Raw genomic sequence first — 16365 nt, forward strand, 5'->3', positions numbered from 1 at the left:
TAACATATTTGTGCTGAACAATATGGTTACTATAGGTCCTATAACAAAGTTATTCATGAGGATAAACTTTCTCAGTTGTAGCTTCTTGAATATTTAGAAATAGCTTAATTGTGGTAGAAATGAAATTCAGGCCAGGTTTCTCCCACTTTTCTCCTTTTGCTTTGCTGTTTGCAGCACCTGATTAAAAGCATTGCACTTAGTTTCCTCTTCATGTTAATGACACTTATGTAAGGAGATACGCTGAGTTTCATTGGTCACTTCTTTCCTTTCAGCAGTTTAATAAGAAACTATGAAATAGATGTTGTGCAATTCCAAGACAAGCGCGCCAGGAAGCTGAAAAGTGGTAGGAGGAATGGATTGTAAACATGGATTTTAAAAATATTTAATAAATCGACATGTAGAAACTGCAGTTGGGTCTCCGTCATCTGGACTTAAAGGAATTTGTATGGCTGGATCAAGGAAAGTCCCAGACTGCCAGATGCACTTATTTAAGTTATGAGGAACATTTTTGTGTGGAAACTCCCGCTAAACAGACTTGCTATTTTTTACTGTGTATGGATTTCTGCAGCGTATTGCACTTACCCAAAAAATTGTCAAAATCTATGTACAAGTAACCTGGTAAGTTTTTTAAAACTATACATATTTTTTTGAAACATATGTGGTTGTTAGTTCTGTCAGATTTCCTGTTACAAGCTAGCTTTTTGAAGTTGTTTTTAAAGTCTGTATTTGAGTAAAAGCAGAGTTTGAAAAGTTATGTTTTATATTTCAGTTTATAAAGCACCTTGTAAGGAAAAAAAAAAATCATGGTAACCAGACTGCCACGTTTTTTGTTTGTCCCTTCTATTCCAGCAGTTGCTGAAAGTACTGTAAATGCCGAGATCCTGCATAGCGTGAAGGGTGAAGTGCTTTGTTCTTTCAGTATATTCGTTTTACTTGTGAATAGTCTATTTACTTGTGAATTCCTGTCTAGTCTATGACTATTCATATATACAGATAGGAAAACTATAAATTCACATGCATACGCACAAAGGCTTATTTAGAGATCCTGAACTAGTTCCGGTTTCTCTTTTAAATTGTCCGTGCTTTTAATTGTGGCTTTATCTTTAAGAAGAAAAGTAAGTTGTTAGAACCTTAACATTATGCTTTCTTAGTGTTCCTGTGAGTAGTGGAGTGGAATTTATTCTTTTCTTTCTCCTGATGCATAACAAAGATAAGCAAAAGCTCTGAAATCCAAACAGTAATTCTGCTTCAGACTTTCAAAAGTTACCTGCTTGTTTTTATTTGCCCTAGATGTTGGTGTTGTCTAGAAGATCATGTACCTTTGCTCTGTGAAAGGGACATTTTGTGCCCTGGGGCTAATTAACTCTGTAAAGCTACTGCAAAGGACTCTCACCTGCTCTATTTTATTTCTTATATTTGTCTAACATTTCCTTTAAACCTGCTTCGGAGCCTCTGGTGAAAGAGCTAATTGCAATCCCTGATTGGAGCCTAGCATGTGATAATAAGGGGATTCTTTGCTTTAAGCTTAAATTAATTCAGAAAAAGAAATAGTTTGCTCTTCCTATCAAATCTGAAAGACAGGCAAATGGTATTCATCCTCAGTGAGCAAGAGAAAAAAGATAATCTTGGAGTCTGAGAGTTATAAAGCTCATTTTTCTTCTCCAAATATGCTTGCCTGCTTGTGTTTGCTTTGCAACTACTTTGCATGAGGCTGAGGCTCTTAACTGCTGTCATGTTACACCCTGTGTGCTGAAAATTTCTTGCTACAAGTGGTATTGTCAAGGATGTTCTTACCTGCTTGCAGGAGCAAGCTTAGGACCTAACATTCATCCTCTTGGCTTTTGTTAGATACATCCCCAAATCATTTGCACTTCATAGGGGCGTGAGGGGGTTTACACACTTTGAATGATGTGGTGAAAAAATAATAGGCACCTTTGCTCTGAAGTTCTTTTGGCAAGAGAAGGCAGCTCGGTCACCATATGGCCGCATAAATCCCCTTCAAAAGGAGGCCAGACAAAAGGCATTTAGCTTAAAGGAAAATCTTTCTGCTCCTAGGAGGTTAAACCACTTGGCTTTGTTATTTATGCCCAATAAAGTTATGAAGCATTTGTGATCAGTGAATCCTGATTCACTGTAGGCCAGATGTAGGCCAATTGCTACCTGAGATAACTTAATTAACACGAGCTGCTTCTGGCAGGTCTTTTTCTTTTTCTTTTTCTTTTTCTTTTTCTTTTTCTTTTTCTTTTTCTTTTTCTTTTTCTTTTTCTTTTTCTTTTTCTTTTTCTTTTTCTTTNTTTTCTTTTTCTTTTTCTTTTTCTTTTTCTTTTTCTTTTTCTTTTTCTTTTTCTTTTTCTTTTTCTTTTTCTTTTTCTTTTTCTTTTTCTTTTTCAAAAAGTTACTGCTGTGTCACTAAAAAATTTCTTCATATGGGGAAACATTAGTCAAGGAAAATGCTTGTACAAGGAACTGATGTTTTAACATATTTTAATCAATTAATTTTGGGAAAATATTTTGGCTCTTTAAAAATGAAAGTATTTTCCTTATAGGAAGGAGAACTTGGAATTAATAATCTTTGCAATGTTAGTGACATCACAGGAGCGGTGAGTAATGGTTTGCTTTATAATTAGCTATGATTTACGTCATTACTATTTGAATAACCCAGGTAAAATGATCATATCAAAAACTCCATATAAATGTGTGCAGCTTTGTCCAGTACAAGTCATTAAGTTGTATGCTTAGTTTTGGCTGAAATTATTGAACAGACAACTCCCTTCTTTGTTTAAAGAAGGCTTTCAGTAATAGAGTGTGAGTCTCTACTGTGAGTCCTCTTGAGATATGTGATCTATAAAATTCACAATCTAGTCATTTTTGAGAAAATGAATCAGAACCAATACTCCTTCTAAAATGCAAATCATAAACATTGTTATATTCGACTGGACTTATACAAGGAAGAATTACTTATTTTGCTTTCTCGTGGATTTGGTGGGAGGAAAAGTAAAATGACAACCGTAGAAACTTTGAGAGTTCTGTAGGACTTCAAATGTTTGCCTCTATGGAGGAGGGTTCCTCAGCTTGGCATGAGCTCTGCATAAAAGCCTCCTTGTAAGGGTGTTAGCTCATGTTCTTGTAGTTCAGTTTTCAGATGCAATTTGTGCAGGTAGCTCTTCTTTGAAGACCTGTGGAGAGTTCACTGATATTTTCCACAGAGATTAGAGGGAAGCAACCTCTCAGCAGCTGGTATCTAACGAGGTTGGATAATTTATGAACCTGGGTCCATAAAAGGCAGAGTTGTCATGACAGTACGTAGCAACATCAACCTGCCTCTTTAGGTTAGTACATATCTTTGTTCAGCGTTATCAAGTCTATTTTCTTTCTATTTTGGATTTCCTTTTTTTTTTCCTTGAAACTTTGCAATATTTGATGCCAGACCTCCCAGCTTCCAGAGCCATTACAGTCCATTTTAAAAGAAAAATGCACAAGATGTTTAAGAAAAGAACAGATTGAGAAAGAAACATTTTACTTCAAATACACGTCACATGATACATACTGCATCTTTGAAACCTCATGTTTTTAAAGACTGTGCCATGCCTGCTGGACAGTGAGGGGCTTCAATGTACAGCTTTTGACTTGGCTGTCCATCACACAAACCTTGTATTTTCAACTTGGTAGCTTTCCTCCAGTGAACAAATGGTAAAGTACAAGAGGGTGACATGGAGCAATGGTTCCTCATTCCCAGAGTAAGGCTGAACGTGGCCTGGCCTGGCCAGATCTCCCTGTGTCCCTGGGATATTCCACTGGCACTTTCTCAAGGCCTGTGCCAGGGTAAGTGCTGTCCCCAGGTGAGAGTCATAGTCCTCTCAGGCATCTTGCAGCCCTTTCAGCCTTCTCATTACAGGTGACAGGACTGGTCCCTATTAGAGCTGAATAGGTAGGTACTGCTTCGCACAAAACAACTTCTAAGAGGATATTTATTTTCTACTCCATATTTGAAGGACATTATATATCATAATTCCACTACCCTCTTTTTGAGCTAATACTCTTGTTAAAATGTTCTGAATTAAGAAAGTGTTATAAATCCTAAATTTATATACATATATACATATAGAAATATGTATATATTCTGTGTTACGTGTGAGATGTAATACACATATTGTATATGTGTGTGTGTATATATATAATATATATATAGTATGCATATTACATATAGTTTTATATATATGTACTTTTTTAAGGATCCAGGGCATGGAGAAATGCTGTATGACCATTAGTTGGTCATACAGCAGCTGGAAACTGAACTCAAGTTGCCTACGTTTAGTCCTCATCCCTTTAACAGTAAAACATCCCTATTCTTTAAAAGTATGTATTTGTAAGTCCTTTTTAAAGTCACCATCTTTCTCTGCAGTGCACAGAGGGATGTCAGTTTTGGAATGCAGTGCTACAAGACAACTGCCCACTGCAGTGTGTGAGTATTGCCTTAGTTGTGGTTTTACAGCATTTACCCCAAATGCATTAATTGCATTATCTAAGGATAGGCAAGCAAAATGTGTAAAATGTAACCAGACCAATGTTTCAGTGATTAAATATTTAATGTCCTTTTATTTTTTGATCCATTTTTTTTTGTAGTTTCTCTGTTTGAAAACTCACAATTCTTGCTACTGGAGTCACTTGTACCATTAAAAACTTTTGCTGTAATTGTCAAAATGTGGGACAGTTTAGAGATCCCTAAAGCCAGCTCATTTACCCACATTTTGAGGCAGTGGCACTGAACTGGTGCTTTTCAGGATTTGACCTTTCTTAGATCTATCTCTAAGTTACATGCAAATGTAGATATGTACATGTATTTACCAGTTTATTTTGCTTTTGCCAAACCAAAATTGGATTTGGGACATGGATTTGGGACAGCAGCCATGGAAAATTTTAAGCTGTTAAGTTAAGACTTTGCAATTTTTCAGGTGTGGGTTTTCCTTCTTTAATTATTTACCAATGGGAATGTTTTGTAGTGTACATTTCACCGTAAGAAATTTGTAATTCTTTGATATTATCTGTTTGAAATACTCTGCATTTATATGTATGCTAATTCTGTGTTTTTCCAATTTGCCTCTTGGCAGAACAAGACATACACCAGAGAATGTGAGGTAAGTTAGGTGTTATCAGATCAATACATACTTAAAATCATGTATTTTTTTTCTTTAAACGTTTACTTACAGTGTTCATACAAGGCTAAGAAATAAATTCAAGATATACAAATTTATGAATCTAGGCCTCAGATTGTTTTGCACTCTATAAAACTGAAGAATGAGACAAATATTTGAATATATTATCTTTCTAGCACGGTAAATAAGGACATGCTTGCGTTGAAGAATTATGTCTAAAAATAATATTGTCTTAAAGCAGTCTCATATCGGTATGGAACACAGCACAGACCTATTTAAACTATTTTCTAGGCTCTCACAGAAGGTTTGTTCTATTCAGTTTTTGATTAGTAACATGAAAGATAAACTAGAGAGAATAGTTATTAAGTCTAATGTGAGACCAGCTTGCAGGGAAGTGGGGGGAAAAAAGTGGGAGCTAGACTAGAATATAAAACGTTCTTCTGACTGGAGAAATGGTATGAAATAAGTAAAATGCAATTCAATAAGGACCAATATGTTGCCCTTAACGAAGAGACCTAAAAATGTGTGAGGCCAAGATGTAAAGTGCCTGGTCCATCTGCGTTGCAGATGGCCTGGCGTTTAGAGCAGTAAGTACAAGTCAACAAAGTGCTGCTGCTAAAAAGACAGTGTCTTTCTGGGGTCTCTTCATGTTAGTGTGCTGTGTTGGATGGGATGGTGATGAGATGATTGCAGGGCTCTGGTTGGGAATATGGAGACCTCAGTATGGAAGCTGTGTCTGCATGAGAGCTACACACTTAAAGCTGGTGATGGAAGAGCTGGAGAGAAACCCAAGTACAGCACAAACATACTGGGCAGCTGGAAAATATGTCTGATTTTTTTTTTTTTCTTTTGATTACTTTTTTTTTATTTGTGAAATTCTGAATATACCTGTGATTTAAAAATCTACTCCATGTTTGCTTTGGAGAGTAGGGACAGTACAAGGAATAATCAAGTTTTGAAGTAACAGGATTTATTTATTTATCTATCTTCCTCTCTGGCCACACAGCATGCTAGTTTAACTCACTAACTCTGCAGGGGTGTTTTGCTGGATTATCTTTCTGCTGGATAAGCTGACAGAATTGTCCTCCTATGCGGTCGGACCAGTGCACGTAGAGGTCAAGGCAGTTTGTAGGGCGGAAGAGGAGACACGAGAAGGGGACAATTTTTTATCGGCTTGGCTTTCTTCTAGCTCTATACCCCATTTCTCAACCATTACTCCTGTTTAATATTAATCTTCTGGAGAGAGAGTGGTGCTGCTGAATTCAGTGGGAAGATTTATGAGAAAGGGCAACCCAAGCTGGCTCATAAAGGGGCAGTTCTTTTGGATGTGTGGATATGTGGATATATGAGGATTTCTTGTTTTCAGGGACAGCAGATGGCAAATTTCGCTCAGAAGTTCTAAGAGCAGGAGCTTCAATAATCCTCTTACTTTAAGCAAAAATGGGATTTGTGGCTCTGACAAAGATCAAAAGCAGAAAAAAAAAGAAAAAGAGACAAGTAGTTGGAAATGTTCATGTTGAAAGAAGTGCAAAGTGCTATGAATCAACATAGTGCTGAAGACACCATCCTCTATAAAATAAACATTTCTTGAATGTAAAGAACAGCTCCAATTTAAAGACCATAACTGATATCTGCTAATACTCCAAACTTTGCCTGCTAAATATCATGACATTTTACTTAGAAATGTTTTATTTCTCTGAGTATGAAGACACATGAAAAACTTCTTCAAATGCTCACATGCGTTGTCTAGATGTGAGATAATGTATATCAGAATATATTTATATAATATATTCCCTGATTTATAAATACTACTCTATAAATATCTCAGCTGCAACTGTGATTGAATTAATAGGAAAAACTTGTCTTGCCGGTTTCCTTGGGGCGTGGAAAGTGTGTCTCCTAGCATCAAAGGAAGAGAGCAATCAAAAAATTCCCATCACTTAATATCATGAATTGCTTTTGAAGGATGGAAAGGTTAATCACCACTTTGAAGGGTGGCTGCTATATGAAGCAAACTTTAAGTATTTATAGGCCAATCGCTCACCAGAATAAATGAGCCCAAATAAAATGCCTATCTAGAAAAAACTGAGCGCTGACTTTCAGGATCCTCAGTCTTGTAAGATACTTTTAACCTACTGGAATCCTTTCATAAAACATTACCACCTCTAATTTAGTTCTTTGCCTATAAGACAGAGTAGCCCTATACATTTCCCATTTCAAAACTGAAAACTTTTGGAATTCTTAGGATGTGAATGTGGAGAGCTCACTATCCTGGGATCTGTTACACTTGAGGCTGAGTAACTCCTAACAAAGCACTGTGAGTTGGTCAGAGTTGCTCTGAAAAAGTATAATTTTCAACTATTTTGAAAATTCAGAACATTCATACATTCATAAGCGTACATACATTCATGGTACATTCATAAGTATGTCCATAGGAAATATTAAAAATGGGAAAGAGTGAAACTCAAAACCAAAGTATTAAAACCAGAACTTGCTTCCACCTTCAATTGCCCCAAGTTTGCGCTTTCCATGAGGGGACAATTAAGACCCTAATTTAATAGCTAGGGAAAATGTTGGAGTGATTTTCAGTAAACTTCTTGGAGAGAATTTTGTGATGCTCCTATTTTTTTTTTAAATGAATGTAATAATTTCCACAGGATTTATATGAACTCAAAACTAACCAGTGAGTTATGTATCCTAAACAGAGAGTTTCCTGCAAGTTTGGCTGTAGTCGTGCAGAAGATGCATATGGGATTGAAGTACAGAGTAAGTCTGAATATATGGTTCCATCTGATTAACAATCTGATAGATTCAGTTTCACTGTCTGGATTTCTTTGATCAAAATCAGGATTGTCTTAATCATGGTTGATTCATCAAAAATTACCACCCTCTCTTTTTTTTTTTTCTTTGTGGCTAATATAACTCATATAACTCTGTCTTACAGTAAAATTGCTTTTTTTTTTTTTTTTTTTTTTTTAAACTTCCCTGTGAACTTGTGACCTTTGGAATCCAACTTCACTTCTTTAAGATGGTACTTTGTAAAGCACTCCTCTTTGATCTAACTGTTTCTGTTGCAGTCACTGACTAAAGCTCCTATTACTTGGAAAAAATAGGCCAACGTGGTTCTATTGAAAAAGGCTCTTCAAAACCCTTTTCTTTTTAAATCTCTCATATCTTCTTTAGGTTTCTATTCATCAAAAATTTATAAGTACCTTTCGCTAAAGTGGCTTTTACCCATGTGTAGAGCTGTAGTCACATTTATTAGTGTTGAGCTTCACGTTCTGATTTGTTCTGGCTTACTTATTGAACTGTGTTTGCCTTGTGTCTTATGATTTATTGTACAACTTTTAAAATACTCTCTTTTCTATAATTTTATTGGCTTCATGACTCTAAAGTATAAGGTAATATATTTTTTACCATTAATACTTTATTTCTCTCCAGACTATTTGAACAAGCCTAAAGCACCATTTGCATCTACCATTGGGAGCCACAATGTGACTTTAGGGTGGAAACCAGCTAACATCTCTGGGGTGAAATATATCATCCAGTGGAAGTTCAGCCAGCTCCCTGGAGACTGGAGGTACACAGAGGTACAGAAAGAAAATTCCTTTTCTTTTGCATGGAAATGGGTTCTTGGTTTTATTTATAATGCACTCCTCTTTCACTGGGAAAAAAATGGCAACTATTAACAAAGTGCAATCAGATCTAAAATGATGGGAGGGAAGAGAAGAATAAAGACCAGCATCTAAAGCAGTTGTGGCTGAATGTGAATGACACTTGGCTAAGAAAGTTGAAATGTATTAAGATTGCTTGTGTACTTCTAGTGCCCTGGCTATACTTATTGCCTCTGCTTGTTGCTTTATGTGTTAGGAAAAAAAATGGTTGCTATGTTTGGCACATGGCATAGGTTTATGAAATCAAGAGTAGCATGGAGAAGCTAAAACGCGGGCAATTATTTCCTGTTTTACCCAGTGTAAGAACTAGGGATCTTGATAGAAATAAGCAGGTTTAAAACATACAGGGAAAACTATTTCCTTGCAGAATGTATAGTTAAGGTGTTGAGATGCATCCTGACACATGAGGATGTTAAAATTCAGAGGAGTTCAAAAAGTGACTGGACAAATAAATGGGACAAAACCTGAGTCCTGCTTAATTCAAACTTGGTTGTTCTTACCCGTTGGTCCATGCTCACAAAACGTCAAGACTGAATGTATTCTGGAGATATATCCCTGCAGGCTTTCTTTGCTCTTGCACTTTTCCCTAGATATCTGATTTTGCCTCTTGTCAAAGATATGATACTTGGATAGATGGACCTTTGTTGTGTATGATCATTCTTACATCATGTTTTTTTGTGTGTCAACTGCATGCTTATTATCTCACTCTCATGTCTATCAGATCAATTTATGGAGCATTACAAGTCAGTGTTGAAAATCACAGCTAAATATCCTTCATTAAGCAGGAAGCTCTTTTGAAATAACTGGTGGTAAAATAAGGACATAGGTTTGTCAGGATATTCAGAAGCCTTTGAATCTTAAGACTTTAGGAAGCAGATCAAACCTTCAAACATATTGCACATAATTATTTTAGCCTTTTTTTTTTTTTTTTGCCTTGCCCTCAAATTTACTTTTATCCAAACTTTCATCCATTGAATCATAATTTAGATTTGGTAGTTTGTTCCAAAGAAAAGAGAAGGGGGAAAAGTTTTGAAGGAAAGAATTTGTCTATTGAAATCATCTCTCAGAATTTCTTATTTAAATTTAATGTGATGACCATCAACTTCCCTATGTATGTAGTTATATCAGACTGGTTTTGATTGGTAACATGCTGCACAGCAATGTTTGTGTGTATACATTGGTCTAGGTAGTATCTGAAACTACATATGCAGTCAAAGACCTTCAAGCCTTCACGGAATATGTGTTTCGAGTGGTATGGATCATCACATCTCAGCTGCAGCTCCATTCTCCATCAAGTCCCAGTTATCGGACACATGCTTTTGGAGGTAATGAATTAACATTTCATTATATGTTAATAAGAACTTCCAGGACCATATCACAAACATTTAGGTTTCTTTGTTGCTTGTTTAATAGAAAACACTGATGCTTAATCTTCAGAAGCATATATATCTTGTCTGCTCAATAGCTGCAAAAGACTGAGCTAAAATATTACAAGTTCTTTTATTTGAAATAAAAAAGGAGGACTCTTTCTTGCTTTCAGTTTTAAAAATGTGCTCAGGAAAGTGAATGGTCAAAATTCTGAGGGCAAATTGCATACCTTCATGAATATTTTTGAGAGAGAATACACAGACACTTCCCCAAATAGACACAAAACAAACAAAAAATAACAACTACTAAAATGTTGATTATGACACATTGAATAATATGTTCATACTTTAAAGTCTGCAGAACTACAACAGAAAGCTGGAAACTAACTGCACACAGTTAGAGACAAAAATGACTTACAATGTTCCTTAATTAGGACATCATGTGCCCCCCAGGGGTCAGTGCTGGGCCCAGTGCTGTTCAACTTGTTTATCAATGACCTGGACGAGGGCACGGAATGCACCCTGAGCAAGTTTGCAGATGACACCAAGCTGGGTGGAGTGGCCGACACTCCGGAGGGCTGTGCTGCCATCCAGAGGGACCTGGACAGGCTGGAGAGTTGGGCAGAGAGGAACCTCATGAGATTCAATAAGGATAAGTGCAGGGTCCTGCACCTGGGGAGGAATAACCCCAGGCATCAGTACAGATTAGGGGTTGACCTGCTGGAAAGCACCTCCACGGAGAGGGACCTGGGAGTCCTGGTTGACACTAAGTTAACCATGAGTGAGCAGTGTGCCCTCGTGGCCAAGAAGGCCAATGGGATCCTGGCCTGCATCAGGAGGAGTGTTGCCAGCAGGTCAAGGGAGGTGATTCTGCCCCTCTACTCAGCTCTGGTGAGGCCGCACCTGGAGTACTGTGTTCAGTTCTGGGCACCCCAGTATAGAAAGGAGCTTCTGGAGAGGGTCCAGAGAAGGGCAACCAGGATGATTAAGGGAATGGAACATCTCTCGTATGAAGAGAGGCTGAGTGAGCTGGGCCTGTTTTCTCTGGAGAAGAGACGGCTCAGAGGGGATATGATTAATATGTATAAGTTCAGGAAGGGAGAATGCAGGGAGGAAGGGGACAGGCTGTTCTCACTGGTGGCCAGCGATAGGACGAGGGGTAATGGCCACAAGCTGAAGCTCCGTCTCCAGGTGAGGAGCAACTTCTTTCCTGTTAGGGTGACAGAGCAGTGGAACAGGCTGCCCAGGGAGGTTGTGGAGTCTCCTACTCTGGAGGTCTTCAAAACCCGCCTGGATGCCACCCTGTGCCACATGCTGTAGGTGTGCCTGCTTGAGCAGGAAGGTTGGACTAGATGATCTGTAGAGGTGCCTTCCAACCTTAAATATTCTGTGAATCTGTGAATCATGACAAGAAGGGGAAAAAGATGTTAGTGTTCTTATGATGAGGGGGAAAAAAAAAAGCACAGGATTTTAATACAATTTCCTGGTACTTACAGAAAACATGTGACATCATGGTCGTGTTATCAGCATTTCATAAAAATGAGATAAGAAATGGTTTCCGATCACGAATCTTGCACAGAAGCAATTTACAAGATATAAGTTCCTTTCTATTGATGATACACAAACAAAACTATTTTAAGAACTAGATGTGCTCTTGAATGAGACACTAGGGAAGGTGTCATAATTTTTCAGTTTATATTCCATGGCATAATGAACATAATCCCTTAGAAAAGCTGGAGAAGATGGATGCTTTCAAATGCTTTTCTTTTCCAGGTTCACAGAGCTTAATATTGAAATAATTACTAAAGCTTTGTTCCACATCCCTAAAGAAAACTATTATTTTTGTTTATTTGTTTATTTTTTATTTACATTATTTATATTTTACATCTTCTGTTTAGGAAAATAAAGAAAAACAACAAATTTTCAGGTCTGAGGGTTGAAGGAGTGAATAAAACTTCAGGGTTTGTACTTAGTGAACTGTGACTAACCCATCTGAGCAAAGAATACAATACAGAGAAAGCTCTATAGAACCTGAAGATTTGGCTTCCAGCAGGCTCCCATGTGTAATCTAGTGCAGATTATAGCTCTGTGAGAAATTAAGAGCCTTCTTCTAATACTATTATGTTTGTTGTATTAGACTTTCATAAAAAGTTCTCAGTTGCCTCATGCCAAGTTTGTGGAATTCTATCATTTTTCTTTGATGCTCTTTCATTCTTGTATTTATTTTTACTACATCTACTTGCTACTAATGAAATAAATCATCTCGTAAGGCTAGGTCTGTCTTCTCTTTTCTTTTTACAGCAAGATCATTATTTAAGTACCAATTAGGTTTCATTGAAAACGTGGTAAAGATGCAGCACCAAAGACCATGCTCACAGGGCAGACTCTTCCTGTTGTGCCCTCTCTCACATATTGCAGAGCGAGACACACATTTGGGAGTGAAGAGATGAAAGATTATGCACCCAATTATTTGCCTTTTGCAATGTGCTGTTTTGCATGACCTTTCAGAAACAGTGCTGGTACTAACACCTAACTTCTCAATAGCTGATATAAGATATATGAATTAATGCTGTTCCTGATCATATTTTTAGCAAAAATTAATACACATGACTTTAAAAATGAAAATGAAAAATGTCTTAAATGCCCTTTCTGATTCAGTTACTTGTCTTTTGCAGCTCCTGCTACAGCCCCTGTCATTAAAGACATTCAGAGTTCAAGTCCTAACACTGTAGAAGTCAGCTGGTCCCCACCACTTTTTCCCAATGGATTGATTGTTGGGTATAACTTGCTCCTGAGCAGCAAAAATCATGAACTGTTGAGAGCATCAAGGGGACACAGCTTTCAGTTCTACTCCACCTTGCCAAACAACACCTACAGGTATGAGAAGCAGTAATCAGCATGGCCAAGCACGTCTGTAGTACCTCTTGCCTGGATAGCACAGAGTATGCCAATACACCACTTCTCAAGGGCAACAATTTAAGTTGTCGCCAAAAACAAGTGCATTTTCATTCAGATAATGGAATTACTTTCCTATGAACAGCCATCTCATCTGAAATAATTAAGATGAGGAGGAGGGAAAAAGCAATTTATCCAGGGACGAGAGGCTGAAGCCTTTTTATTTTTAAGCTCATGTTGCATGTTTTCAGTGTATTCATGAAAGGATAGAACAACCCTCCTAAGTCCTTTAAGCATCTGGAAAATTTCTGTCATTTTTATTGAACATGAGGGGCTGCGTTCTGCTCTCACAAGTAAATGTGCACCTTCATTTAAAGTGAAACTAGGCTGCCCTTCTGAATCCAAGACCTCATTTGGCAGCTTTGTTTGCCAGATGTTGTTGCCCAGCCTTCTAAGCTGGAAAGCCCATTTTCTGGTTGGTTATCTTTTTACTGCAAGTTTCCCAGATAATATTATTTAAGTACGTATTTTCTTAAAAGAGGAATATGAGGAGTACTTCTGTAACAGCTCTAATGCTTGATAAAATGTTTCTCAGGCAATGTTTCAAAAGATTACCCCAAATTAAAAAAAAAAATTGTTTTAATTTTTTGCTGTTGTTGTTCTTTAGTTGTTTGTTTTGATTTCCTGCAGGTTCAGTATTGTAGCAGTGAATGAGGCTGGTGCTGGACCACCTGCAGAAGCCAATATCACAACCCCAGAATCCAAAGGTACAAGACTATCAGATTCCTTATTGCTATCTGTTCCTGGGGGCAAAGTCACATTCACTGGGTTGCAGTGTACCTGGAAGAAGAGTGATATTTAGACTGTAAACAATGAGGAGTCATATACTGGGAGCTGATATTACATCAGAGAGAGTTCTGCTCTTTGATTGTGGACATTGCTAGAGTACACATTATAGTGAAAACTTGAATTTCTGGTAGACCCGAACGAATTCTCACTGGTGGCCAGCTACAGGACGAGGGGTAATGGCCACAAACTGAAGCATAAGAAGTTCCGTCTCCAGGTGAGGAGCAACTTCTTTACTGTTAGGGTAACAGAGCAGTGGAACAGGCTGCCCAGGGAGGTTGTGGAGTCTCCTACTCTGGAGGTCTTCAAAACCCGCCTGGATGCCACCCTGTGCCACATGCTSTAGGTGTGCCTGCTTGAGCAGGAAGGTTGGACTAGATGATCTGTAGAGGTCCCTTCCAACCTTAGATATTCTGAAATATTCTGAAATATTCTGAATTCGGGTATGTCTTGTACATATGTCTTCAAATACTACTAAGTTTGTTGTATTAGAATCTCTTATAAAAAGTTCTCAGTTGTCTCATGCCAAGTTTGTGAAATGATATCATTTTTTTCTTTGATGCTCTTTCATTCTTGTATTTATTGTTATTACATCTACTTATTACTAATGAAATAAATGGTATTCTATAGGTACCACTCAGAATTTTTGAAATGTTAGTTATTTGCTAGAGAAAGGTATGTGTTAAGATAAAAGTGTAAGGGAAAATCCATGTGGATTTCTGGTTGTCAAACACTCGGAAACTTTTACCCAAATTCAAGCAGACACTTTAATTCTGTCTCTAAATCACTTGTCTTTTGCTGTTGGTTGGAGGAATTAAGTTTATATTTTTATTAGTATTTTTTAAAATGTGACTTTAATCGGTAATTAACTCATATTAGCTAACACACTAATATGTGCTCATCTGTACAGCCCATAGAACTTTATTCTAGGACTGGCTGAGCCTGAGCCATAAGCACTTGTGCCATTTTTGACGTATCCAGACTGGTATATCTGACTGTGTTCACAAATTCAAGCCATTTAGCAACAAATTAATTAAACTTAAAACCCAAGCAAATCACTTTCCCTCCAAAACAAACAAACAAACAAACAAAAACACACAAAAAACCCAAAACACAGAAAAAAAAAGAAAAAAAAAAACCCCACAAAAACCCACTTTCTGGTGAAGGTGGTGGGAGAACTCAAGCCCTTATTAGTTGCCACTGAAATCTTCATTTCTCTGTGCTCTACTGCCATGTGCTTTCCTGCTGTGATAATGTAAACTGGAACCACCCTTCCTGCCTGCAATATATTCAGAAGTGTTTTTACTATATCAGATACTGAGCTTCAAGGGTTTGGGACCTGAATTGGGAAAGTTATTGGTAAGAAATGTCTCTGAAAAGAAATAGGGAAGTGATATTAATTTCTTGTACTCTGCTTTAGTGAGATCATTATCAAAATGACTTGCATTAAGTACATCACGTGGCAACATAGGCAGCTCTGTCCATTTCGATTATCCAGGAAATAATGAAGGTAGCAGTTGATCCATCCCCTGCTACCTGTAGAAGGAAATGTTAGCTGATAACAGAGAGTTGCTTAAACTAGAGGAAAGAAGCAAATATGGAGGATTGCTTAGAAACAGAAATTAGCCAGATTCAGACCTAAAATAATGTAACGGTCTCTAAAATTAATGCAACAAGCATAATATTATTGTTTGAGTGGGATTTTCAAAGAGGTCTGGGGGAGATAAATATGCCACTTTCATTGGATTTTGGGGTGAAAAGGTTGTCTTTGTGCTTTTGTTTTCTTGGGAGACTGTGGGTCTTGTTTTCTGCAGTGAAAGGCAGTGTCCCCCCTGTCAGGAGGGACTCATGTTGCAGGACGTTATGATCTGAAATGTGTGGCCTGTTTTCATCCCTTGTGAACAATCTGGGTGCACTGTAATGGTGAATAACTCAATGCACTTCTGACACTTGGAGAGATTTAATTTTAGTCAGTCACCATGCATACATGCACATATATTTATAACATATCTTGGTTATTTTTGTGTTTCAATTACCTGCCTTAATTATAAATTTCTCTTTTTGTTAGTTAAGGAAAAAGCAAAATGGCTTTTCCTGTCTAGGAACCAGTCTTTAAGGAAGAGATACATGGAATCTTTCTTGGACACAGCTCAGTGCCTGCAGAATGATGTGATACACCACAATATCACAGGTAAATCTGATGAGGCGCTCTCATTCTCTCTTAAGTAGAGCTTAGACTTCTATATTTGCCAAGGACAGAATGCACCTCCTCCAGGCTCCAGCTTCCTTTTATAGCAAGTGGGGAGAACTAGAAACTTTCAAGACTTGACCTGTTTGACATGATAGACCTCATGATGGGTGAGTTGTTTTGCTTATGTGCCACCTCCCCTACACTGAGTCTAGCAGCCAGTTCAGTGGTGAACTGAACAG

General features: G+C 37.6%; 1 protein-coding gene across 1 annotated transcript in view; it reads left to right on the forward strand.

Annotated features, from left to right (window-relative positions):
* The first annotated feature begins 449 nt into the window (after positions 1-449).
* Positions 450-16365, forward strand: part of ROS1 (ROS proto-oncogene 1, receptor tyrosine kinase) — a 72444-nt gene continuing 56528 nt past the window's right edge. The window contains exons 1-10 of the mRNA XM_026041851.1: positions 450-618; positions 2547-2600; positions 4403-4462; positions 5109-5135; positions 7859-7919; positions 8595-8743; positions 10014-10152; positions 12870-13071; positions 13780-13856; positions 16004-16126. Of these exons, the coding sequence (XP_025897636.1) occupies positions 496-618; positions 2547-2600; positions 4403-4462; positions 5109-5135; positions 7859-7919; positions 8595-8743; positions 10014-10152; positions 12870-13071; positions 13780-13856; positions 16004-16126 (1015 nt within the window). The 5' untranslated portion in view covers positions 450-495. The remainder of the gene's footprint in view (positions 619-2546; positions 2601-4402; positions 4463-5108; positions 5136-7858; positions 7920-8594; positions 8744-10013; positions 10153-12869; positions 13072-13779; positions 13857-16003; positions 16127-16365) is intronic.

The sequence above is a fragment of the Nothoprocta perdicaria genome, unplaced genomic scaffold, assembly GCF_003342845.1.
Source record: "Nothoprocta perdicaria isolate Ctin4 unplaced genomic scaffold, notPer1 scaffold_296, whole genome shotgun sequence".
NCBI classification, from domain to species: Eukaryota; Metazoa; Chordata; class Aves; order Tinamiformes; family Tinamidae; genus Nothoprocta; species Nothoprocta perdicaria.